We start from the raw sequence: 27,305 nt of genomic DNA, 5'->3' as shown, positions 1-27,305 counted from the left end.
AACATTACCGATTGAGCCTAGCGGTTTAGCGTGGGCTCGATACAGGACTTCAGTTTAAAAGGGGGTGTAGTCTGTGGACAAAAAAACATAGGTTGAGAATTGGAGTGAGGGGCAAATAGCAGCGATTGGTGATAAGTGTGGACAGTTCGTTACCGTAACCGGGGGTCGGTTCCACGTAAGGCGCTCAATAGGAATGGCCTCTTCCGTGCGAGCCTGCAATGAAAATATCGAAGCCGCACATGAAGTATATCGCGGGTATTACCGGACTCGTTCGGATCCATAAGGGAGCCGCGGTTCTTTCAAGAGCTTACCTTAAATTGCTCGTAGAGGGGCCGCAATGGGGTCCCGTCACAGCAGCGCAATGGCCAGATGGTGAGCGTCTGCATGCAGAGACGCCTAATATGCTCCGTCGAAACAGGAGTAGACAGTGAGGACGGGCTACAAGCTAGTGCCGGTATCTTGGAATGGTGAACTATCCGAGCAATATAGTTCGGAGTGACCAATGAAGGTGCCTATGCGTGGTATGCAAACCAGGGGTCATCAGCTTTTTAGATTAAAAAACGAGCTGGGGTGCCCGCCGTGCCCCGTGGCAGTGGTGGTGAACAAACGACTCAGGAGTGAGTTGTGCCGGTATGGGCGCCATTTTAGAGTGGTGAGGCACCGATGGGGTGAAAGGAAAGGGACTGACTAGTGAGGGTGCCACTAAGTGGTTCGCAGTGCCCATGGTCTCGAGCTAGTTCTGTTAAAAACCAAGCAGTTTCGAACCGACTGACATTTCAAAGAATGTTACATTTTTAAGGACAGACAATTATTTTGTATGCTCATGCTTCGAAGGGATCATAAATGAACAACTTATATAAGACTTGTCCAGTCCTCGGTTCTGTTAAGGCCATCCTGGATGGAGTTGAACTGTATGATGGACTTTAGTTCTTCTTTATTCAGTAATTGTCCCATATTTCCACCTCTTGGAGGGAGTCTCAGTACTTTCAACACAGTCCATTTCAGTTCATTATCAGATTTTTTTTTTGAGCTGCAAAATGTTCCACCAATGGTGCATTCGGGGTGCCGCACCTGATGCGGCTCCTGTGTTGTCCAATGCGAATTTTTACCTTTTGGCTGGTCTGCCCTATGTACACTTTCTGACAGGGGCACAAAATTAGGTAAATAACATTGCAAGTGTTGCAGTTGGAGAAGGAACGACATTGTATAGTGATGTTGTTAAAAGTAAAACTTTTTCCTTCTATCGTGCTATCACAGTTATTACATCCGCCACATTTTGCATGCCCAACAATGGGGGACAGACCCCATACATTTTCAAGTGTAGTTGATGGTAGAGGAGCTGCTCTACCTGCTCCTCTACCATCAACTACACTTGAAAATGTATGGGGTCTGTCCCCCATTGTTGGGCATGCAAAATGTGGCGGATGTAATAACTGTGATAGCACGATAGAAGGAAAAAGTTTTACTTTTAACAACATCACTATACAATGTCGTTCCTTCTCCAACTGCAACACTTGCAATGTTATTTACCTAATTTTGTGCCCCTGTCAGAAAGTGTACATAGGGCAGACCAGCCAAAAGGTAAAAATTCGTATTGGACAACACAGGAGCCGCATCAGGTGCGGCACCCCGAATGCACCATTGGTGGAACATTTTGCAGCTCAAAAACACTCTGATAATGAACTGAAATGGACTGTGTTGAAAGTACTGAGACTCCCTCCAAGAGGTGGAAATATGGGACAATTACTGAATAAAGAAGAACTAAAGTCCATCATACAGTTCAACTCCATCCAGGATGGCCTTAACAGAACCGAGGACTGGACAAGTCTTATATAAGTTTTTCATTTATGATCCCTTCGAAGCATGAGCATACAAAATAATTGTCTGTCCTTAAAAATGTAACATTCTTTGAAATGTCAGTCGGTTCGAAACTGCTTGGTTTTTAACAGAACTAGCTCGAGACCGTGGGCACTGCGAACCACTTAGTGGCACCCTCACTAGTCAGTCCCTTTCCTTTCACCCCATCGGTGCCTCACCACTCTAAAATGGCGCCCATACCGGCACAACTCACTCCTGAGTCGTTTGTTCACCACCACTGCCACGGGGCACGGCGGGCACCCCAGCTCGTTTTTTAATCTAAAAAGCTGATGACCCCTGGTTTGCATACCACGCATAGGCACCTTCATTGGTCACTCCGAACTATATTGCTCGGATAGTTCACCATTCCAAGATGGCGACCGATACCGGCACTAGCTTGTAGCCCGTCCTCACTGTCTACTCCTGTTTCGACGGAGCATATTAGGTGTCTCTGCATGCAGACGCTCACCATCTGGCCATTGCGCTGCTGTGACGGGACCCCATTGCGGCCCCTCTACGAGCAATTTAAGGTAAGCTCTTGAAAGAACCGCGGCTCCCTTATGGATCCGAACGAGTCCGGTAATACCCGCGATATACTTCATGTGCGGCTTCGATATTTTCATTGCAGGCTCGCACGGAAGAGGCCATTCCTATTGAGCGCCTTACGTGGAACCGACCCCCGGTTACGGTAACGAACTGTCCACACTTATCACCAATCGCTGCTATTTGCCCCTCACTCCAATTCTCAACCTATGTTTTTTTGTCCACAGACTACACCCCCTTTTAAACTGAAGTCCTGTATCGAGCCCACGCTAAACCGCTAGGCTCAATCGGTAATGTTTGTTTTACCTTCACTGCACTTAAGTTGTCACTTCGGTAATTTTGCAGTAATTTTAACTCTGGATTATAATACCTCCCTTTTAGGTCACGAATAATTCGACCGTTGTTGGCCGGCTTTAATCTTCATTTCGATTCCATTGAATCGTCAACCCGGTAATTGTGGTTTTTTAATTGTAATATGCCGTGTGTGCAATTTTTCTGCAACACACTGAATAATAACCATAACAAATCCTTTCAGGCATCAACAGTAATCGGAACTGATTGGAAGCTTGTGCATCCACGACTGGCCCATCCAGCCCGGCTCGTGGTAATTACCTCCCCTAATTCACTCCCACCGCCACGATATTCCTTCACTAAAACACCATATTCCCCGCCACTAAGCACCACTGCCACATAAATGAACGCGGTAAGCCTTGTTTGTTTGATCTATTCTCCTGCATCCCAAACACGAGCACATTGAGATCTGTGCCCTTTGGGAACACTCGACTGCATGTGCACACGTTGCATTTTGCATGAAAAAATGGTTGTTGACGAGCACTTTAGCCTTTTAGCACTCACTCTGTAAATATTTGATACAGAAAAAATTCTTCCTTTCTTTTTCTTCCTGTTTATACCCTACAGGCTCACTTGACAACTCAGGCAAAATCAATTCTAGTCCTGAAGATGATCCCACTATATTATTGGAGATAGGGATCGAAACGTTCGTCGACTGTTTTGCAGTACTGCTCGTTATATGATCTTTAACTTTCCCGGCAGTTACTGTGGGTTTGTGCTTATTCAAGAACCTCTTGCATGGTATTATAAGCCACCCTGTTCTCCTTGTTTGCCTGTGAATTCTTTGTCCTTTTCTTTTGTATTGTCTCCCCTTGACTTGGTACAGGCTTGTGCCCAGTTATTAATGTGCGAAATGTTTTCGCTTTATGCTGTTTATCTTCACTACTTTGAAAATAAATACTTCTAGGTCCGGCTGGACACTGAAGAAAAATACACAGTCTTTATTTTTAGCCTGTGAAAATCAATCTTCTAGATATCATTAAAAACCTAGGACCTTTGTAATATAAAATTAAGAACTGCTCAGGGCAGGTGTTAGCTTTTGGAGATATTCCCGCTTAGCGCGAATATCTCCAAAAGTTGGTAATAGGAGATAGCGATGTTAGCGACTGTTTCCAGTCTCTAACATCTTGGCACGCCCACTTTGCATCTCATTAGTGATAAATATCACTGACATGCAAAGTGGGGCCCAAGATGGTCGCTATCTCCTACTAGCTGTCGCTAACTGGTGTTAGCGGCAGCTAGGTAATAGGGAGATAATTTTATCTCTGCTTTCTTGGCTTTTAAAGCCAAAAAAGCGGAGATAAACCCCCTTGATAATATGCCCCTAGGTTCCTTGAGAAACCACTGCAGTCTTAAATCATTGCTGGAATGCTTAGAAATCTCAATAGCAGATTCCTAACCTGAAAAAAAACAACGGCCAGAAAAGTGTTGTGATGCCCTCCATTGGGCTTCTGTGACTGCTCTGAGAGAACCATGGAAGAAAGTTTCTAGTTAAAAAAATAGAGCAAACAGTTCGGTAAAGACTGATTTGCATATGACTGGGTCTGAACTGGGTGGCGATTGAGCTAAAGAACGATGATTGATTCAACCCAGATCTGTAACTGGTGGTGAGTGTCTGCAAAGTTTCGGCACTCCCTTCATCATCTCCTTGTGTTTGCTCTGGTTACAAAAAAAAAAAATGCCATCTATGATGGAGGCCCACCTGCTCCCTCTGTAGGTGGGTAAAGTTGGGCTGCCCCCATTCAAGAAACAGACAAAGTCCACTAAATCATGTTCTCCTAAATAGAGACTCAGCTATACCCCTCTAACCTTGTTAACACTGTCTAAAATAACGGGGCCGTTAACACCCAAATCCTCAGGGTTGACAATAAGTTTGGTTTTAAAATCGCTGCAAATAATGTATTTAGGCTGTGCTACAGACACTGACTGCAGTTTGCCTAAAAACATGAATAATTCCCTATAATACACCCACATAGTTTTTGTAAAACATTATTGTAAAGATTAAACAGGCGGAAATGAGAAAGGCACAAATCATCCTTAATACACAAGACTTGGAAAGGCAAACAGCCGGAATAAATCACAGTCACATTTACATTAAGGTTCAATTGAAACCATACCGAAAGGCCTCCCCTGGTTCTGTTCCGGGTAGATGGTACAGTGTGGTTAGAATGATAAGCAAAGCAAGAGAGTGGAGCGGTGTCTCAGGTCTCCTGAAAACCAATAATATCGAAGGCAGCTACAAAAGTTAAGTCAGTCAGGGTCTTTTGTCTTCCCCTTGAGACGTGCTGGATTCCAGCTCAAAACAGAAAGGGAGCTCCTGGAGCTTTTAATCGAAATGAGGCAATCTTCGATGGAACAGCGGACCCATAATCCATTATTAAGCTCTGATGAGAGGGAAAGAGGCAGTTTAACTAAGGGCAGTCAATATCAGAAAGGGCCTCAAACCGATTGACAACCGGTACCAAAAACTGACTTAGATGTCCTAAAGAGGTACTAGGTGGCCCCCAGCCATTCAACAGGATTTTCAGGAGAGTGATTTTGGAAAAAATTAGGGCCACCTCTTAGATTCTAGTTGGTTCCGATTTAAAGATAGGACCTGGCGAGGCTTGTAGGACTATCCAAGGGGTACCAGGGAAATGGCGCTCCTTACATGGCTATAGATTAAATTTCCAAACTAAAGCTTTTGGACCAGTTGTGGAGAAAATTGATAATAACAGCCACCATCAGCTTCCACAGGTCCTGGGCCAATCCAGATAACCTTCCATGTTAACAAAATGTTCTCCGCCCAAAAAAAATTAAAAGCCCCTGTGGCAGTCTAACCAGTCTAAAACCTTATTTAGCAACTGTGCTTGTGACTCCAACTGATTATCCTGTAAGACAGGCCCTTCAGTAAAAATGGCAACATGTGGGCAGGCTGCAGGAGGGAGGGTTATATCTGCTAATCTATCTTGGGGTGAAATTGGTTCTAATTCCATCTGAGCTGAGGGTTGTTGACCCTGTGGTTCCTGTTGACCTCGTACACGCACCCCTCCCCTCAACTTGGGAGGGCCTACAGAGCTGTGGATTACCAGGGGTACTTGATAAAGTATAACCTGACCCCTGGGTTGCCAAAGTCAACTGGGAGCTGGTCTCAGGAACAACCCTCATCACTCCAGATTGGCCGTTAATAAATGTCATAGAATCTGATGACGAATGAGCATCTGTGAGGGCTCCAACATCCTTGCTCATGGGGTGGTGCTCCTCATCCTCAAAAGAGTAACCTGAGATCCGATATCTTCTAAGCTATGTATCAATGGAGATAGCTCAGTCGGCAGCAAGTCTTTGAGTCTGGAACTATAGCCTTCCATAAGGCGCTCCCCATCGGAATAACAAGTTTTGATTTTGGCCTACATCAGATTTACCCCGGTGCCTCTCCTTAACCTTTTTTTTTTTATTACCATCTTGTGGCTATTCTGAGGGGCCAAACGTACGGCCTGTGAAGTATCTCTCTTTAAAAGGTTCCCCGAAGAACAGAGGGTGACACGGCCAAGCGTGACAATGCTAAATCCCCACCTGGAGATAAATTTGTTGCAGCAGCAACGTTCAATGAGAGTCTTCTCTCTGTGAGGGTTATTTCCATACTAATAACCTCCAAAGCCCTTTCTAAATTATGTCAATTGAAGTACTCTTGGCTGGGAAAACAATAGGACCACCAGTGATCTTTTTCCCCATCCTGCTCAAAGTGGCTGCAACCAGTAAAATGCAAAGAATAGAGAAACTACCAAGCACTTTATCTTTCTCAGAGTTGCAATATCTGAAACTGGCAAAAAAAGAAAGAAACTGTTGCCTTCTGTGGAGCTGGTGGAAGAGAGGGGGCACGTTAGACCTGTCAGCCCTAGGGTGGTCTTTCCCTGGTTTTTTTTTCGCCCTTGCCTTTTTTTTCCACGTTCTTTTTGTTGGCTTTAGGTCTCTGGGTACCTTCCCATTGCTAATCAATGCTAAGGTGCAGGTGCTCTCTTCCCCCAACATGGCTGCCACTGACCCCTGCTACCGCAGCGTGGTCTTGTTAGACGTACTCTAGTAGCCAGGAGCTGGCTGGAACCCCTAAACATTGTAGCAATGCCAGCCTGCGTGCCTGCCTATAGCTAGAGTGAGGGAGCTCCTGGAACATTCCAGAATAGGGGAGTGGTCACCAACTGCCAACTGCCACTATAAAAGAAAAGGGAGGGAAACTTTCTAGTCAGTTGGGGCATCACTGACCTGGGGACCCTACGCAGGAGATTTAGGCGGTAGTGCTTAGTCAGGAACCTATACCACTGGGGGTGACAGGGTTTAGGCACTGCCCACCAAGCTGTGTGAGGAACACTGAACTAGCCCACTGATCTGGCCCGGCAGGAGCGGAACCCAGGGAACATCTGAAGTGACCTGCTGAGGAAAGCCTTCAACTCAAACCCCCCCCCATCCTCAGGAAACCAAGAATCTACTGCACAAGGGCGCAGGAACCATCTAGCGCCAAAGAAGAAACCCACCTGACTGCCACAGGACTATTGGGGATCAACCAGGTACAGGGCTGTGTCCACTTTGCGTCCCTCTACTTCAACCTGGGCCACTGCATTGTCCTGTCTCATCCCCTCTGCTGTCCTGCCTTGCCTATACTGCCTGAACTGTGAAGCGCCGGGTCGCTAGAGACAGGGGCTGCCCCCAAAGCGCTATACTCCTGAAGCGCCATTGCTGAGAAGCGCTGTGAGTCCAGAGCCCCTTGCTGCCCTGAAGTGCGATGTCCTGAAGCGCTGAGGTGCTAAAGATTATTGTGCCCTGAAGAGCTGTGGCCCCAAGCGCTATTTCTGCTAAGCGCTTGCTCCCGGTATCCTGACGCCGCAGAAGCGCTACTGCCCTTCGAGCGCTCCGCTCCTCACGGCGCTACGATCGTCAGCCTGTTGCCGGTGCTGCGCTGTGGTGGGCCTTGGAACCTTGCAATTCCCCCCCCTGCGCTATGCCTGAAGAGCGCTAGCGGCCCAACTCACCGCCGCGGCCCTTGCCACCTCACCGGAGCCCCAAACGCTGGTCGCGGCCGCTTCTGAAGCGCCGACCTCATCACCCCCCTCGACGGCCCCCGGGAGCCAGGAGAGAGCCGCCGCATTGTTGCACTGGGCCGCACTAGGCCCTACTAGGCCTGAAGCCATCCTGCTATCCTCACGTGACGGGGCCGTCAGAAGTGACTCTGCCCCCACCGCGCTCTGATTGGCGACCGCGCCGCGCCGCGCCCCCATTGGTCCCCGGGTGCAGCCAGGCCCAGGAAAGTCTGGGACTAACGAAGAAACCAGTGCCAGCGCTCGAAGAGAGCAGGAACCCCCATCAGCCTCGGGAGGAGCGGTGGAACCGGGTGGGCCTCCCTGGATAGGCCCCCCTCCCTCCCGAGGCCTGCCAGAATCGTCGCAAGGGCCCGAGTGGGCCGAAGAGTGAGATAAACCCCCGTGGAGGAGGGCGGAAGGCCGGCGGAGGCCCAGAGTTTGCCCCTCCCTGATGAAGACTTAAGACTGGGCCCCGCTGGCCCTATTTGGCCCCTCTGGAGGGCTGGACCGGGGCCAGGGACCCTAGACACTGAGGGCCCTATGGGAAAAGAGTTAACCCCTGCCTAGAGTACAGTTAAGCGCCAGTCACGTTAGCCTTTTGCGTGGCTTAGTTTGAATAAGATGAAATGCTCAACTGTGCTGGATGCCTTGATTATCAGGGCCTCATAAAAGGTTTAGTGAAGGGGAAATCAGCGTTTATCCTTACCTGCTGCACTGGTTATTACTGATGTGATGTTCTCCGTGGTTAAAGAGTTGTTTACCCTGGCCTGAGGAAGTGCTGAGCTCTACTCAAAGTGATTACTGAGAGGTTTACTGCTAATTAATGAACCGTTTTACTCCAGCCACATGAAAGGATAAGTTCTTGTTTAATAACCTGCGGATTTCTGACACAAGGAAATGTGTATTGCTAAGCAATGAAATGCTATTACCTAATGAAATCTTTTGATCCTGTCTAATGCAGTATTATCTGAAGGGCCAACAGTTATTTACTATTTAATATTTATTTATTTATGTATTTATGGCCAAGTAATGAAAAACATGCGCTTTTAAGGAAAGGTAATGAGTTATTACTACTGTGATTTTTGATTGCCCTGATCTTGATCTTAGATAAAACTTATTTATTTGAATCAAGCATATTGATGTGGTCTCAGTCTTTGCGTGCATTTATTGTCTCGGCGGATGTGTGTGCTGTGTAGTCCCTTAACACCTAAGCTTCGGATGCCCTCCTGCTCGGGCCAAGCTACCTCCAGAGGACCTGGTGAACCTAGTTCCTACAGGGCACAATCCAGTCTCCTCTGGGCTCTGGGGGGCGCAGACAGGTCTGGATCTTGGCCGGGCTTGTCCCGTACAGCAGGAGTCAGACTGGTGCTTAATAGCGTGGTAAAGTTGCGGCCCGACCTCCTCCCAGGCAGACTCGGGTCACTGGTAGCTGTGGGACCAGTAGTTCCCCCACAACAGTCTCTTGTCTTTGGTCTTACAGGTGATTTTTACTGTCCCTTTGACTTAACACTATCAGGCAAATTAGGCTACCTCTCGGAAGTGTTCTTTCCTTTTCCCAAAGTGACAGAATACCAGCAAGCTACACATATCTTTCTTTCTATGGCATGTTGTCATTCACTGCCTGTTCTTTTACAGGGTAAGATGTGACATCCTGAATATAGAGGTCAAAAGGGTGCTTGTCTGTCTCCCAACAGAATAGATCATGTCACTAACCTCAAGAACTGTATGTACTAACCTAGACAAGCAGCTAGGTACATCCTAAATCTTAGGGAAAATCAAGTTTCTCCAATGATGATTGTCAAGGCTTGTGAAATTAACCATGCCCCACCAAGGAACCACATGCTCCTCTTGTTTTTATTTTTTTAATTAAGCTACAAAATAACTTGTAACCAAAGTTTCTAGAATACAAATTAGTAACAGACACACAGATGTTTTATGCAAAGGGATTACTTTATCTATTTTGATGATGACCGTCTGATGTCCCAAAGACGAGATTTCTATGAGAATTCAGGGGCACAGACATCTGAGCATGTAAAGTGAAGTACACAGTGAATGGCAGGATAATATTTCACTGGACATAGGTTGGTGGATCAAGGGTTATGGTAGAGATGGGGGTGAGCGTGAAATTGGTCAACTTTTTCTCATTACATCTCTGAGGTGGTAAACCGGGAGGGTGGTTCTCTGATCTGTCTGTAAGTAAGCTTGAATTTGAGTGCTCTCTTACAGCTATACCACATCTACAGATCCAGTCTCTTTATGCCCAAAAGATGTGTGAAGGCATGTAGGTTCGGCACTTGGAAACAATGGACCCGATTCACAGAACTAACTTAAGACAAAATCTTAAACTTACTACCATTTTGGTATTTACAGAAGGCACTTACTCATTTTGGTATTCACAGAAGGCACTTACTCATTTCGGTATTCACAGAATTTAGGAGTCCTAACTTTTGGACTCCTAAATGCCTTCTGTGAATACCAAAAGTCTTAAAGTTAGGATTTTTCTCAGTTTAGGAGTAGTAAAGTTAGGACTCCTAACTTTAGGACTCCTAAATGCCTTCTGTGAATACCGAAAGTCTTAAAGTTAGTATTTTCTCAGTTTAGGAAAAATGTAGTCAAGTTATTAGGATCCCATATCAAATAATCGACAGCCATTTAAAATAACACAATTGCATCTTTAGATCTGTAGTGGTTTCTCTAAAACAAAACAAACTCACCAAATATTACGTTGATTATAAAAGAGAGAAAATGCATATGAAAGACAGTGTCTGATATTTTGTATATCTATTAGGTTTATCTAAAGTTGGAGAAGAACTTGTTGACGGGGAGGTAAAGAAAGCCCTTGCAGGGGTGAAACAAATGAAGATTATAATGGACAAAAATGTGGAACAACACAAAGACCTGATAAAGTCTTTAAAAAGGAGCAGTGAAGAGAAACAGGTAACAAAGATGAGGCTTGTTCAGTAGTGTGTGATGTGCGATGAATTACACAGAGGTTGGCCCACGTCAGTGTAGTGGAGTCCAATGAGAGTGTGCCACCCTTCCTTGCATCATGAGATTTGAATGGCATAGATGAATGAACAAAGTGAGAACTATAAGCAACAGGAAAACAGTCTCTTTTTTGAGACAGCTCTAGATACTGCTTTCAGTTTGTTGTAGTTCCTGCCTGTACCTCATGCCTGTACTCAAAGGTCGTGATTGTAATAGGCACATGCATGCCAAGCAATAACTTTTATTAATTAAAATAATCAGACAAGGCAAGTACTGTGACTTGTTCATATTGGTATATTACTAATTACCATGAAGTATTTTGTGCACCATTGGACAGATCCCACAGGAATGCTGTGGGTCTGCTTTTAGTGCCATTAGACTATCCGGGCTCGCACAATATGCAGTCTGGACCGCCCTTTATTACGTGCATGATGAGCGAGGGAGTCCAGCCCAGTCCATCACTGAGGAGAGAAAGGCCGGAGAACCACTCAGGCCTGGATTGGTGCTACGAGGCACCAGGCGGGTTTCCCATGGGAAGGAAAGGTAGGGGGCTGGTTTCATTGGTGGTGTTGGCTGGCCTTGTTGCCGGGGATGGGTTGGCTTTGTCTCCTGCCTGCAACACTTCAGCTCTTTAAAGACAAACAATATAAAACAAGTCGTTTTAAAGGGTGCTTCAAAATCATTTGTTTTTGCATTTGGGTGATTTGTGTCTCCTGCAGGGTCGCTCCGAGCAGCGATGACCTGCGGGGCTTTGGGGGGTGGGGCGGGGGTCTCATGTTGCTTGGCTCAGAGACCACTACATATATGATAAAGACTCTTCAAAATTCAAAACTTAGGGGCTCATTACGTTAGCGGGAGGACTACCACCGTCAGCCCATCGGCGGTGAGCACTCTGCCAATCATAAGGACCGATCAGACCGCCACATTACGATGATGCAGAGGCGTAGCTAGAGCTTGTGGCGCCCGGGTCTATACCTCAGATTGCCGCCCCTTGGGGTGGAGGGGTGCTGGGGGAAAAGGACGGCAAGCACTTGAAAGAGGTCCACCAGACACGTAGTATCGCCGCTAATAGTTCTTCATCATACGCACCGTCGGGCTCTCATATCACCATTGATCAGTGAAATCTCAGGCTGTGCAATGCCTTTAAACCTATCAGCCACTCATGGCTTTAAGCAGAGCAGCTCCTAAAACTGACATTGCAATGGATCACTAATGGGCACTATAATGAGCTCCTTAAATTTCAAGGCAAAAGCATGGATCAATATCTCAATAATGCTCAAAGTGTGAACAAAAATATATAGGCGTGTACAGCATATCGTGCACGCCTCTACATGAGTTCTCTCACAGCAGAGGTACCATCTAGTATGTATGGAATCTCATACATTATTGTGCTTTATGCATCATCATGCATTCATTGGAAATGCACGATAATTAACTTTCTCGAGTGCATTTTCAACACTCTACCCTTTGTCAGACAAAGTCCCACCTTCTTTGCATGTGCTGCCCCACCACACTTAGTCTCAACAAACATGGTGCCTCGAAAGCAGATCAGAATTGAAGGTAGTATGACATAGTGTGCCTAATAGGGAATCTTGTGTGAAACATAGCTCATCAGTAACAAACATCTTATCTAACAGCCAGAATGCCCAAAGGCTTGAATGCTTGCTTTACAACTGCAGATGCTACAGTCCGCATTTAAAAAGGTCTCCATTAATCCCTGCTCCTAAAGCAAAACCTTTCCACATTTTCAAAATCACACATCCAGACACAATGAATAATACGTTTGTGAATTAGTGCATAGAAAATGTTATATAAGGCAAAGAAGACCAAAAGGTGTAGGATTCATATGCCACCCATGCTGGTAGGCACTTGTTAAGAGTGCTTGGTCTGGAGAAGAACTGACTCCGAACATAACACAGTGTTTAGGATCGACTTTAATAAAAATGCATTTCTACCCAAACAAACCTTTCTTAGCAAAATCGAAATAGAAAGACTGGGAAAAAAAACACATCACTTTCTAACATGTACGATGCAGCTCTTAGATACCAGTTCATAGCTCACTGTTCTAGATTACAAATATAACATGAACTACACAGTAACAACAGAATCTCTGTGACAAAAACAGTAACCCACTGAACTGTGTCTCTAAAATATTATTCTTTGATATGCATGGCACAGGTCCTTTGCAGCAGCGAATTAGTCTTGCCAAGTACCACGCATCAGGGGTTGGACTAAGGCATTTTAGTACTGATGTCCGCATCACCGTACTAAAATGTGTTAGTCACGCATACTATAGCTCCTGGAAGAATCACAACGCTTCATATTATTATTAAAGCAGCCACTGCCAGCACCTGCTCCGCTACTGGTTGTCCAGCGCAGCAATTAGGAGCTTATAACCGACTACGCTTTGGCTGTTAGGGAGTAGCGTTGTGACGTATAGTGTCAAAACTTCTCTAAAAACACACATATACTTCTGCCCTGCAGCTTAAATACATTTGCACCAGGCACGGCCCTCCACCTGGTCATCTGGTGTCACTGCAGAGCATAAACACAGCCAGGATCTGGCACTTCTGTACCATCAACAGAAAGCCTGCAACGATAATCCCAGCCAGTGGCTGAATTTTGGTTTGTTTTCCTGTTACCATGCTCACCAAGCAAACAGCAATGTGAAACTCTTACAGCGTGCTATCTATGATTGTTCTGCTGGCAGGCAGCTGTCACTGGAACAGTGTGGGGGATTTTTCTGCTGTGAACAGCCCCTATTCTGTCCTATGGACAGTTTGCCTAAAGATAGCAAGCAACTTAACCATCACCAGCACCTGGCCTTTGATCACGAAGGGGTCCCTGTAGACCGTCCAGTGGGCGGTGGCGGGCGCAGTTTAAAGGGGGCCTGCTAACTAGTACTGATGATCACCTAGTGTAACAGCAAGAGACCGTGACTAAGAAGGTCAAAGAGTAGCCTTGCCTGGCAGGCCTTGGACCTGTAGGTAACCTCAGCAATGTCTGCAGACCAGTCCATCACACTGGGTTTCACCACGCACTCTGCAGGCTTTGCCCGGCTGCACCTTCAGGATACTACAGGTGAGTCCAGCGCACCCAATCACTAGACTAACTTGAGTGCTGCAGCTGGGGCAGTACCAGGCCGGACGAATGGGAAGAGGGTTGGAGAACAAAATAGGTTTATTCAGTCACTAGTTTTGATTGTCTTCACCTTCAGGTAACAGCATTCAAAATAAAGGCACACTGTATGTTTAAAGATAAATCCAAGTTAAAGTAATGAGTAGGAAATGCACTTGTTTGCATTATGAAATCTTATAGATTAATTCTATCACTGCAGATGAATGTAACCAGACAGTAAAGGAACAGATGTTTGGCTGGCAGTGAGGTTAATGTCCAAGCTTATGACTTAAAGCACAATGAATATACAACTTATTATTTTAACACAGTATAAAGTGTTTTTGAAGAGTTACGTTTCCTGTGAAATGTCACTCATAAGTCACTGCAAACATGGAATGTCACATCAGCAATGCGAATACGAGGCAGCTACGATATTAACCCTCTGGGCTACCTTACACAAGTGAAAAAACTGTCACTAGACGAAACTCCCATCTCTCTCCAGCAGGTAAACTATTCACCAGAGTTAACTTGACACTTTGTTTGTTGCCCAAAACTGCTCAATATACAAGGAACTTTCCACTGCTTTAAACACAACTATGGTTGTGCTGTGAAGGGGGTGTTGTGAAGGGAGTGCTGTGAAGGGAGTGCTGTGAAGGGGTAATGTGAAGTAGTGCTGTGAAAGGGATGCTGTGAAGGGGTGCCATGAGGGGGATGCTGTGACAGGGATGCTGTGACAGGGATGCTGTGAAGGGGGTGATGTGAAAGGGGTGCTGTGAAGGGGGTGCTTTGAAGGGGGTGCTGTGAAGGGAGTCCTATGAAGGGGATGCTGTGAAGGGGGTGTTGAAGGGGATGCTGCGAAGGGTGCGTGGGGGTGCTGTGAAGAGGGTGCTGTGAAGAGGGTGCTGTGAAGAGGGTGCTGTGAAGGGGATGCTGTGAAGGGGGTAATGTGAAGGGGGTAATGCAAAGGGGGTGCTGCGAAGGGGGTGCTGCAAAGGGGGTGCTGTGAAGGGGGTGCTGCGAAGGGAATGCTGCGAAGGGAATGCTGTGAAGGGAATGCTGCGAAGGGGGTGCTGTGAAGGGGAAGCTGTGAGGAGGATGCTGTGAAGGTGTGCCTTGAAGGGTATGCTGCGAAGGGTGCGTGGGGGTGCTGTGAAGAGGGTGCTGTGAAGGGGATGCTGTTAAGGGGGTAATGTGAAGGGGTGCTGTGAAGGGGTGCTGTGAAGGGGGTGCTGTGAAGGGGGTGCTGTGAAGGGGGTAATGTGAAGTGGTGCTGTGAAAGGGATGCTGTGAAGGGGATGTGGTCACGGGGATGCTGTGACGGGGATGCTGTGACGGGGATGCTGTGAAGGGGTGATGTGAAGGGGGTGCTGTGAAGGGGGTGCTTTGAAGGGGGTGCTGTGAAGGGAGTGCTGTGAAGGGGATGCTGTGAAGGGCGTAATGTGAAGGGGTGCTGTGAAGGGGGTGCTGTGAAGGGGTAATGTGAAGGGGTGCTGTGAAGGGGGTGCTGTGAAGGGGGTAATGTGAAGTGGTGCTGTGAAAGGGATGCTGTGAAGGGGTGCTGTGACGGGGATGTGGTCAAGGGGATGCTGTGACGGGGATGCTGTGAAGGGGTGATGTGAAGGGGGTGCTTTGAAGGGGGTGCTTTGAAGGGGGTGCTGTGAAGGGAGTGCTGTGAAGGGGATGCTGTGAAGGGCGTAATGTGAAGGGGTGCTGTGAAGGGGGTGCTGTGAAGGGGTAATGTGAAGGGGTGCTATGAAAGGGATGCTGTGAAGGGGTGCCGTGACGGGGATGCTGTGACGGGGGTGCTGTGACGGGGGTGCTGTGAAGGGGCTGCTGTGAAGGGGGTGCTGTGAAGGGGGTGCTGTGAAGGGGATGCTGTGAAGGGGGTGCTGGGAAGGGAATGCTGTGAAGGGGATGCTGTGAAGGGGATGCTGTGAAGGGGGTGCTGTGAAGGGGGTGCTGTGAAGGGGATGCTGTGAAGGGGTGCTTTGAAGGGGGTGCTGTGAAGGGGTGCTGTGCATGGGGTGCTGTGAAGGGGTGCTGTGAAGGGGGTAATGTGAAGGGGTGCTGTGAAAGGGATGCTGTGAAGGGGTGCCGTGACGGGGATGCTGTGACTGGGATGCTGTGAAGGGGGTGCTGTGAAGGGGGTGCTTTGAAGGGGATGCTGTGAAGGGGATGCTGTGAAGGGGATGCTGTGAAGAGGATGCTGTGAAGGGGGTGCCTTGAAGGGGGTGCTGCGAAGGGTGCATGGGGGTGTTGTGAAGGGGATGCTGTGAAGGGGATGCTGTGAAGAGAATGCTGTGAAGGGAGTGCTTTGAAGGGGGTGCTGTGAAGGGTGCATGGGGGTGTTGTGAAGGGGATGCTGTGAAGAAGATGCTGTGAAGGGGGTGCCTTGAAGGGGATTCTGCGAAAGATGCGTGGGGATGCTGTGAAAAGTGTGCTGTGAAGGGGATGCTGGGAATGGTTGCTAAGGTGCTTGTTTAAAATTCTTCAGTTTTGAATATCGCACTGCTTGTGAAGTTTAGATAAATAAGGCATGACATAGACACCCAGCTGATTGTGTACTGGTCCTTTACACCCCTCTTTAGAATCCAGTACATCTGCAGCAGACATGAGCACTCGACACTAGCCACAGGGGACGTTCTCAACCACCCCGGACGTGCTGGACACAGTCCTCGAGACGTCCCTCGCTGGCCTTGACACTCTCACTGTAGTGAGCCGTCTACACTTTGATGGATGTTACTGCCTCTGCTCGGTCCAGAGGTAATAAAGGTGAAACCAAGGCTCGTGGTCAACTGCACGTAACCGGACACGGTGTCCAGTGTCTGTCCATGCTCCTGCGCCTGTGGCCTGTTATGGAAGGGCGCCCATACACCCAGGGGCACTTTACACTCACCAAATGTCTACAGCCCGCCTCTGGTCTCCCTCGCATGGAGTCTGTGATATTCTCACAATTTGTTCACAGGGAATCCAAGAACTGGCTGAGTGGCGAACTACACTGCTACAAAACTGTAAAATAACGTTCCATTACCTACCGAAGAGAAGAATATTTATATGTGCAGGCCCATTTAAAACACTTCCCCTGTAGCTGTGAAGGTTTGTCCCCGTGTCCCTGCAACACCCTGTCTCTCACATGACACAAAAACCACTTCTATTCGGGGCTGTGCCCTTCTTTCCCTAACCTCACCCCCAGAGTGACGCGCATTTTATCTTTTTAGAAGTGCCGCCACCTCCACAAAATAGTGTATAAACTAGGGCGGAAACTTACCTGCTGTTACTTGAATCTCTTAACAATCTGCACGAACCACAAGGGAAATCGAAAGGGAAAGTATTACTCGCACACGACCTGCCCCCAGCCAGACGCTCGAGATCCAACCAAACATGAAGGTATAGAAAACTTTTAAAATAAGCTCAGGCGTTGCACGCAATGCAGTAGCCACACACACTGGCTACACGAGGCTTTAGTTATGCTGCGCAGGCAGCGCACTTCGTGTCCAACCACTAATCAGGGCTGGCTGCCAAGGATGATTTAGACACTGCTGAGGCGCCGCCCCAGCTTAAAAAAATGAGCACAACGTGACAACGGGCCAATAAACGCTCAAAGATTAGCCGCCCACAATTTGGTTTTTTTCCCTGCACAAATAGGCAACATTATTCCCATTTGTGCGGGGAAAAACTAACCCAATCTGGCAACACTGGTTGCGGCGGCATTTATAATTTATTTGGGGACACTGACACTACTGTCACTGAGTGTCCCCAAATAAATTATAAATGCCGCCGCAACGGACCTCGAGTGCAGCGCGGCCCCCCCACAATTGTGCCGCCTGGGGCGGACCGCCCCCCCTAGTTACGCGGGTGCGATGATGGTCGGATCAGTGGCTGTCAGAAAATCAGACCTCCACGGTAGCGACAGTCGGATTGAATCCGATTGCCAGTCAGACCGACTGCATAGCCTAGAATGGCGGTGGTGCCTGTTAGGCACTGCTGGTCAGATTAGGATGTCAATCCATGCCAGCGTTTCCATGGCGGTCCATGAAAAGGCTGGCGGGGATGGACATTGGGGGCTGGTAGCGGGCCCCCTTCCCCTCTGGACCCTTCCTTTGGGTTTTGGGGGGCACCTATAATGTCCCATACATATCCCTGTCCACAAGTGACAGGCATCGCATTGTGCCTGTCAAGTAGCACAGGGATGTGGATAACACCTCTTTTTAGGTCTCGACCTACAGCATTGCTTTAGCAATGCTTGTTTGTCGAGATTCTAGTAAGGCGTAGGAAAAGTCTCCCCAAGCTGCGGATTAGACACAGTTCCTGTGAGCCAGGCGCGTGCACATCACCAGCCACATAGCACATTGCACTCCATACACTATTTGTCTGTGACTTCAAAGCAAGCCGCTCCCCCGCCCCCCCATCAGACTTCAAAGCAAGCCGCTCCCCCGCCCCCCCCCCCGTCAGACTTCAAAGGAAGCCGCTCCCCCGCCACTTTCGGCGCCGAGTGATTTTTTCTTTTATAGACTGTTACTAGAAGCTGGCTTCAGTAACAGCTGTGTCCCCTGGCCAGATGTGTCCGCACAGACCAGCTGCTACTCCCCTCTAACTGGTGTCTCTCAGCTGAATACCAGTCTCTTATCACAAAGGACGAAGCTCACACAGAGAGTCTGCTTTAAACATCCCATTCCGTAATACACACTGCTACACACGCCGGATCGCTTTCTGTTTTGCCATGACATGCTGCCAAGGGACAGTTATTGCGATGGTTGTCTCCTGGTATGAAATGGGGGCCGGAATGGAAAGAAAACAGACTTCTGTGGCGAGTAGAAAGGACCAGCAGAATGCGGCAGCAGTATGGAAGTCTGTGCACTTTCAAGCACGCAGCGCAGATATTCGGTCCTTTAGTCCTGCGTATTGCACCACCCGAAACCTTGCTGTCACATTTCGGCCTTCACATGATTTTTGGGGAGTAACTCGCGGTTTAAATGTTTTTTTTTTTTTCGTCCTGGCCGCGCGGCCAATGCTTGTTTTTAAAGGGCACCCATGCCTCACTTTCAGTTTAATGGCGCGGGTGCCGTGAATTATTTGAAGTGTCATGCGCAGCCCTTCTCTGGCATGCGCAATGCTGCGGTTCGCTGTATTTACATTGATAATGTATTTTATAAAGGGCACCCATGCCGCACTTTCGGTTTAACGGCGCAGGTGCCGTGATTGCTTTGAGGTGTCATGCGCTGCCCTTCACTGGCACGGTTTGCCGTATTTCCATTAACAATGTTTTCTTTTTTTAAGCGCACCAATGCCGCATTTTCAGTTTAATGGATCGGGATTGTGATTGCATAGCGGTGTCATGTGCAGCCCTTCATTAGCCTGCGCAATGCCACTGTTCGCTGTGTTCTTATGAACAATTTTTTGTGCCTCCAATCTAACCTGAGGAATTGCACTTTATTTCACGAGTGTTTATTCTGCTTACCTTCCCGCTGTCAGTTCTTCGAGGTGAGGCTCCCCTGACATTGCATTCTTTTACTATTTAACTATAATTGATCTCTCGCGTGCAGCGGCGGGCACAAGCGCCTGCGCGTGCACCAGTCCCGGTCTTGTTTTTAAAGGGCACCTATGCCGCACTTTCAGTTTAATAGCGCGGGTGCCGTGATTGCTTTGAGGTGTTATGCACAGCCCTTCTCTGGCATACGCAATGCTGCAGTTCACCTTATTTAAATTGACAATGTATTTTTTAAAGCGCACCCATGCCGCCCTTTCTTAGGACCCCTGCATCTCCACTCTGCCTTTTTTTTAGGAGCCCCCCTCCCCCCGAAATGTGGCTTTAGTTGCGCCTCTGTACCCCACTACACAGCATCCATGCCCCCCTCCTTCGGTGAGTGCCAGTTGTGGTGCTCAGAGAATGGGATTCATGAAAGCTGCAGGGGACGCCTGCGCTCCTCGTGGTACTCTGTTTGTGTCAGTCTAGAAGAGGATGCGCTTTGTGAGTGGTGTGCGTACCTTGCTGCTTGTTGCCTGGCTACAGGATGACGCCTGTCTTGTATTCCCGCAATGGTGGGTGCATTTGTTTTACTTATGCACCTGTTTTGCTGCGCTACAAACCCCATTTAGGATTGCTTTCTGGTGTAAACCCTTGTTCCCCACACCTAGAAGCCTCTGTACTGCGGGCCCCATCATGCACTCAATGCATCATACACTCCAAATCCCACTCAGTGCCACATAATTACACGCCACATAATTAGACAGCACTCAATGCAACATACACCAAATACCACTCAGTGTCACATAATTACACGGCACACAATTACACTCTACTGAATACAACATACACTCCAAATCCCACTCAGTGCCACATAATTACACAGCACTCAATGCAACATACACTCCAAATACCACTCAGTGCCACATAATTACACACCTCATAATTACACTCTACTGAACACACACTCCACACAATACCACTCAATCTGTCTATCTATCTATCTATCTATCTATCTATCTATCTATCTATCTATCTATCTATCTGCCTCACTCTATCTATCGGCCTCACTCTATCTATCGGTCTCACTCTATCTATCTATCGACCTCACTCTATCTATCTATCGGCCTCCCTCTATCTATCTATCGGCCTCACTCTATCTATTTATCAACCTCACTCTATCTATCTATCGCCCTCACTCTATCTATCTATGTATCGCCCTCACTCAATCTATCTATGTATCGCCCTCACTCTATCTATCTATGTATCGCCCTCACTCTACCTATCTATGTATCGCCTTCACTCTATCTATCGCCCTCCCTCTATCTATCTATCGCACTCACTCTATCTATCGCATCACCACAGCATCACTCAGCAACACCACAACATCACTCAGGGGCACCACAACATCACTCAGGGGCACCACAACATCACTATGCGCTACCACAGCATCACTGAACGCCACAGCAGCAGTCGTCCCCACCACAACATCACTCAGCGCACCACAGCATCAATCTGTGCAATCATTCAACAGCAACTGGTTCAAATATGTTCTCTCAATGTTTCAAGCTTTATTACAAATGTCACAAAAAGATGTTAATATTTCACTTCTGTTCTTGGATTTTCTTCATAATAAAATACTATGAACATAATCTTCACAAAAGTTATTTACAAAAGTTTAAGCTATTGCCATTAACAATTACAATAACTTTTTAAAAAGTATTAATTATTAAAAAAATTACAAGCCATTGTTATTTGTAATATCAATACATCTAAGTCATGTAAATACAACACATATTGCGTTACAAATGCTATAGGTGTCACATTTGCGAAAGTTAAAACTATTGGCATTGCAAATGACAAAGCTATTAATTTCGCTATTTTCAAAACCAACACATAAATAAAAAATGTGTCATTTACAATACCAATAGCTCAAACTTTCCTAATGCGGGATCTATTGCATTGCAAATGCTTGTTAACATTGCGGTGGGTGCAGCAGCCAGCAGCACCCGCCGCAAGGTGGGTGATGTGACCTCCACGGTGGCGGTTGCATCTTAATTCCTATTGTGGGACTGCCGCTCGGTTGGCGGGCGGTCCCAGATAGGAGACGATGGCAGATGGACTGAAGTCCGCCCATCATCATAATGAGGCCCAATGTATTGTTTTGTAATGATTTTGTAAATGTTTTTCAATTTAATAAATTAAATTACACCATTGCATTGAGTGGCAATTGTTAGAAGCAACAGAATCTAATTTGAAATTAGAAACATTCATGCTTCCATCACCACAGCCCTAATGACGATGCTATTAATGAACCAAGAGGAAGCTGTCCTTTCTCACTTATTTTTGGCCCGGGCTGTTACTATAGCTGGAGTAACATTTTAGTCTTTTCCATTTGTGCAGCTCTTCTGTGCTGCGCACACCACGAACTGATGCATTTCAAGGTACTCTCATGTGATGATGAAGGAAAAGGGAGCACTGTGAAAAAAAAGCGATTGCTTAGGATCACGCAATGTGGTCAAGCGGAAGCCGGACTGATGCAAGGTTTTTGTGCAATCAAGTCACTACTTTGTTATCTCATTCTCTCTTAGTTTTAGATCGAAACTTAATGATTTGTGTTTAATTATCAGTGACACTAAATCAGTGCTCTGTTTAAGTAAATCCAGGCTAGCCATGTTTCATAAGGAAAGAGGGCAGTAGTGTATGGGGAGGGTGACAGCCTAATGCAGCAGCTAAGTTGAAAACTAGAGCACTCACCCTTGGTCAGTGCATTGAGACCATTTGCTGGACGTATCTATGAGGGGGTGGTGATGGACAGAGTATCTGAATTAAGCAGAACACTCCTACCCAGTCCAAAGATCAGGGCTTGATCCATCACCGTTTTTTAGCTCACTGCACCATCCCAGCTCAGAACCTGGCTACATGCAAATTAGTCTGTCCCTGGCCCAGTGCATCATGGGAACAGGGCAGACCAAACTACCAAGCCAATTCTTATATTGTTCATCACTACCCCCTTTTTGAATCGTTTTTGGCCACCACAAGTGTGGCAGGGTATACTCAGACATGAGTCCCTTGCTCACTGCACCACCAGGATTCAAGCAAGCCGGGCCGACGACGGCTGAAATGCCAGAAACCGGTCCCCGGAAGCTTGTCTCCTTTCCGGTGAAGAATTGGCTTGGTAGTTTGGTCTGCCTTGTTCCCATGAGGCACTGGGTCAGACTAATTTGCATATAGCCAGGTTCTGAACTGGGGTGATGCAGTGAGCTAAATAACGGTGATGGATCAAGCCCTGATCTCTTGACTGGGTAGGAGTGGTCTGCTTAATTCAGACACTCTGTTCATCACCACCCCCTTTTTGAATCGTTTTTGGCCACCACAAGTGTGGCAGGGTACACTCAGACATGAGTCCCTTGCTCACTGCACCACCAGGATTCAAGCAAGCCGGGCCGACGACGGCTGAAATGCCAGAAACCGGTCCCCGGAAGCTTGTCTCCTTTCCGATGAAGAAATGGCTTGGTAGTTTGGTCTGCCCTGTTCCCATGAGGCACTGGGTCAGACTAATTTGCATATAGCCAGGTTCTGAACTGGGGTGATGCAGTGAGCTAAATAACGGTGATGGATCAAGCCCTGATCTATTGACTGGGTAAGAGTGGCCTGCTTAATTCAGACACTCGGTTCATCACCACCCCCTTTTTGAATCGTTTTTGGCCACCACAAGTGTGGCAGGGTATACTCAGACATGAGTCCCTTGCTCACTGCACCACCAGGATTCAAGCAAACCGGGCCGACGACGGCTGAAATGCCAGAAACCGGTCCCCGGAAGCTTGTCTCCTTTCCGGTGAAGAATTGGCTTGGTAGTTTGGTCTGCCCTGTTCCCATGAGGCACTGGGTCAGACTAATTTGCATATAGCCAGGTTCTGAACTGGGGTGATGCAGTGAGCTAAATAACGGTGATGGCTCAAGCCCTGATCTCTTGACTGGGTAAGAGTGGTCTGCTTAATTCAGACACTCTGTTTATCACCACCCCCTTTTTGGGACGTATCTATGGGCCATATGTATCAAGCAAAATTGCATTCGCAAATGCCGAAATTCTCTGAATTTCGGCATTTGCGAATGCAATTTCGCCAAATGGTATGTATTAAGGCAAAATAAGGAATTGCAAAATTTGTGATTCCTTATTTTGCGATTGCATTTAAGGAATCGCAAATTTAGCGATTCCTTAAATGCAATGTAAGAAGCACCAAAAAAGTGCAATTTGGCCTTAAGGAATCTCAAATCACCACCAACTTCAAGTTGGTGGTAATTTGCGATTTCTTTGAAAAATTCACTTTTTTGCATTTTTCAAAGTGCAATGTGAAGCACATACATGCCCTTATGGCATGTATGTATGCCACATGTGCACCCATGCTTATTTCAGGGGTGCAACAGGGTGTCCTTTTGACACCCCTGCACCCTTGAAATTGCATTCTCAATTTGCGATTCGCTAATTGCTAATCGCAAATTGAGAATGTCTTCCCAGTCATTCCTATGGGCCTCTAGGCCCTTAGGAATGAATGGGGAGGTATTCCTTAAATGCGAATCGCAATTCGCGATTCGCAATTAAAGAATGTGTAGGATTCGCAAAATGTATTGCAAATCCTACATACATAGCATTTTACGATTCTCAAATAGCGATTCTCAAAAAATCGCTATTTGCGAATCGAAAAATGACTTCTTGATACATATGGCCCTATATGTCTTTAATATATGCCATGCATTCTTGAATTAATTCATTCACTCAGTATTCGTTCGCTTGGCCCTGCCTCCAAACTTTATCCATCAATTGAATGATTGGACAGTTTTCGATAATAATGAAAAATGTGTTGCAAAACGCATCATATTCACAATTTTTTCAATCATTGCTTGGAGTGAGAATCCCCAAAACCCTTTGCAGTGGTCATGCTCATTTTCTGTGCTCGCCACTACATGCAGAATAGGGGCTGCTCTGACAAAATGTGCAAGGAATAATTTTGGTTTCCAGACTGGCACTGGAACCACTAACATTGATTAGTAATCAGGGTGGGTAAATTGTAACACTAGCTATCCGTGTTAGAATATTGGTTCATCTTCTGAGTATTTGTACTTAGTTTGTACATACACTGTAAAGCACATATACTGCCAGAAAGTAGAAGAATTGTGGTGACACAGTACCAGTTGTTTGGAAAAGCAACAGGGTAATCCCAATCGAGAGATCATGAATCAAAATCAAACACAACTCTGAATGTGTATTAATTGTTTTTATTTTTTCTTAACCTCTTGGCTGCTAAGGCATTATTACGGATCTTATTTAATTTCCATTGAAATCAATGGAAAGTCCATGACGAGTTACCCTTGTCATTAGCAGCCAAGCATAATCTTGATGTTGCATCCAGCTGAAACAGCGTCTCTTATTGAAAAAACACAGACTATTTTTTTTGTGGAAGAGCTTTCTCCAAAGGAACATCAGTGTTTGGGTTGTCAGAATTTGAGGTTAGAAATATCGTCCTAAAAAGATAGTAGCCAAAATAATAAGTGCCAAAATATCTTCGACAAGTTATAAAGGTAAGTATAGATTTACTATCTTTATTTTCACAGCTACATAATTTGAAGATCTATATCATCTAGGTACATATATGAGGAGTTAAGTGTAGTAAATATATATACTTACTTATATGTACTTACCTTTACCATATTTTGGTAGTTATGTAGAATAGTATATTTAGTCTATGAACGCCTGGTACTTTTCCAATTTTTGTCAAATTTTGTATATTTTATATTTTGTAATATGTATATATTGTGCATGTAATATATATTACAGAGTGGTGCAGTAGCTGTTTTAAACGTATAGGTAGGATTTCACAAGATAGGAATTCTTCAGATTTTTGCTTGGTAATAATGTTATCACTGTTTGATAAATCTCCACAAAACTTTGCAGACCTGTTCTTTTTTTCTATGAGGTTAAGCTTCATGGCGACTTGTTAAGGGGGTGCAAAGAAAAAGGGGGCTGGGGTGTCCCATTGTAAGTTTTTCCACCAGTGCATTTTGCATAAACTTTTTAAACAGACATAGCTGCACAATGGATTTGCAAGAAATTTGGCAGGTACATGTGTGTTACTTGGTCTAAATTTGTTCCGATGTTTTTAACTAATAAGGGACAAAACGTAGTGATATATAGTTGGCTGCGGTATACTGCAGTTCCTTCGAGGTATACCTTAGTAGATGGAGATGACAAAACACAATATTATTGACTAATAAAAACGTTTGTAAAATAAAAAGGCAGCCATATTGTTTAGATCACACTTTGGCCCCCATTAGGATGGAGGGCAGACTGTGCCCGCCCGCCATCCTCGCGGAAAGCGGGACCGCCCGCGAGCTGAGCGGCGGTCCCGCCTTGCATATTATGATGCGCCCGCCACAGTGGCAGGCGCATCATGCATGTATAACATTGCGGCAGACGATGTTTACACCTGCACCCGCCGCAATGCTATAAATGCATGGCATGCATTTGAATACACAAAGCGGCAGGCACCGCGCGGTACCTGTCGCATTGTGTATGCAAATGCAGGGGGGTACCACAGGTATCCCCCATGTGCACCCCCCACCTCGCCTTCACCATGGGGGCCCACAGGGGCCCCCCAAAGTGAAGACCGCCTGCATTAAGGAATCTCCCAAAGTCCATGCTAATATGATTGGCGGTGTCTGATAGACACCGCCACCATATACACCCTTTTCCGCCCCGGCCGCCAAGCCACCGGGGCGGAAAAGCGGCGGACGGTGTTTCCGTCCGTCGCGGTCCCCCCGCCATAGTAATATGGCGGGGGGAAACGGGTGGCGGGCGGACAAGGATGTCGGGCGGATCGCCACCACCCGCATGGCGGTGGCGATCCGCCCGACATCCTAATGGGCCCCATAGTCTTTGTTCTGTGCTTTAACAGTAAATATAGCTTATTGCCCTTTTTGTAAAGTATAGGAAGAAAAGAGGCAGTTTATCAAAATCTGTGAGTTAGGGAAAAGTATTTCTATTAATTTATATATTGTTTAAAATGTTTACGGTGTACCGCAGTACTGTATTTAAATTATCTAGTAATGTGCCGTGCACTGCTTTTACCCTTTCATATTATATCACTTATAGAATTGAAAATCATAGTATTCAACACTCAAGCTTTTTTCGTTTTCCAAATAACTTTAGCGTTGTTTGATGCATCTTCACAAAACATTCCCCCAAAAATGTTCTTCCACCTCAGCTCCTTACTGGAAAGCTTTGGGGTAATCCGTGAAGCGGGAACTGATAAAATGGGGGGGGGGGGGTCACAAAATAATTTTCCCCCTTAAGATTTCCAAAGGAACATTAGACACAGCTACAGATCACAGCCTGAACATATTTACGCTAAATTTGTCAGAAAGCTAGATCTTGGTCCAGAAAGAGTGCTTTATGTCTTTTGGTGTAAATCTGTTCATTAGATTTTGAGCAATTAATGTTTAAAAACGTTTTATATTTCATGCCTCGGAGATCCACAGAACTGACAAATCTGATACTGAGATCTTATTGGCTGCCATCACCTCAACAAGAATGTGGCAGCAGTCTTCTTAGGACTAGGACTCAGTCCTAAGTCCTAAAAAAAGATTTTAAAAAAAACATAATGGGGGTGGTAAGGTTACCCTGACCCCTCAGGCCTGATGGTGGGGTCCCCGCCTGGGGCCAACAAAGTTTTTTTTTTTTTAAATCTGTCCGTGGCCAACCCTCTGCTGCGCATGGCCAAAGGTCGTGCCCAACGTGGGGGTGACTGCCTGCGGGGAGTTGGACACAGGGTCTGGTCACAGGCAGGCCCTATGGCCAGCAACCAGCAGTGCACGGCCAAAGGTCATACTCAGCATGGGGTTGGCTACCTGTTGGGGGTTGGACACAGGGCCTGGCT

General features: G+C 46.5%; 1 protein-coding gene across 1 annotated transcript in view; it reads left to right on the top strand.

Moving 5' to 3' along the window:
* Window positions 1-27,305, top strand: part of CLUL1 (clusterin like 1) — a 126,995-nt gene that overhangs the window by 12,603 nt on the left and 87,087 nt on the right. The window contains exon 2 of the mRNA XM_086917976.1: window positions 10,591-10,739. Within this exon, the coding sequence (XP_086774102.1) occupies window positions 10,591-10,739 (149 nt within the window). The remainder of the gene's footprint in view (window positions 1-10,590; window positions 10,740-27,305) is intronic.

Source organism: Lissotriton vulgaris, chromosome 4_1 (genome assembly GCF_964263255.1).
Source record: "Lissotriton vulgaris chromosome 4_1, aLisVul1.2, whole genome shotgun sequence".
NCBI classification, from domain to species: Eukaryota; Metazoa; Chordata; class Amphibia; order Caudata; family Salamandridae; genus Lissotriton; species Lissotriton vulgaris.
Note: the sequence above shows the minus strand (reverse complement) of the source record. Positions and strands in the feature narration are given on the sequence as shown.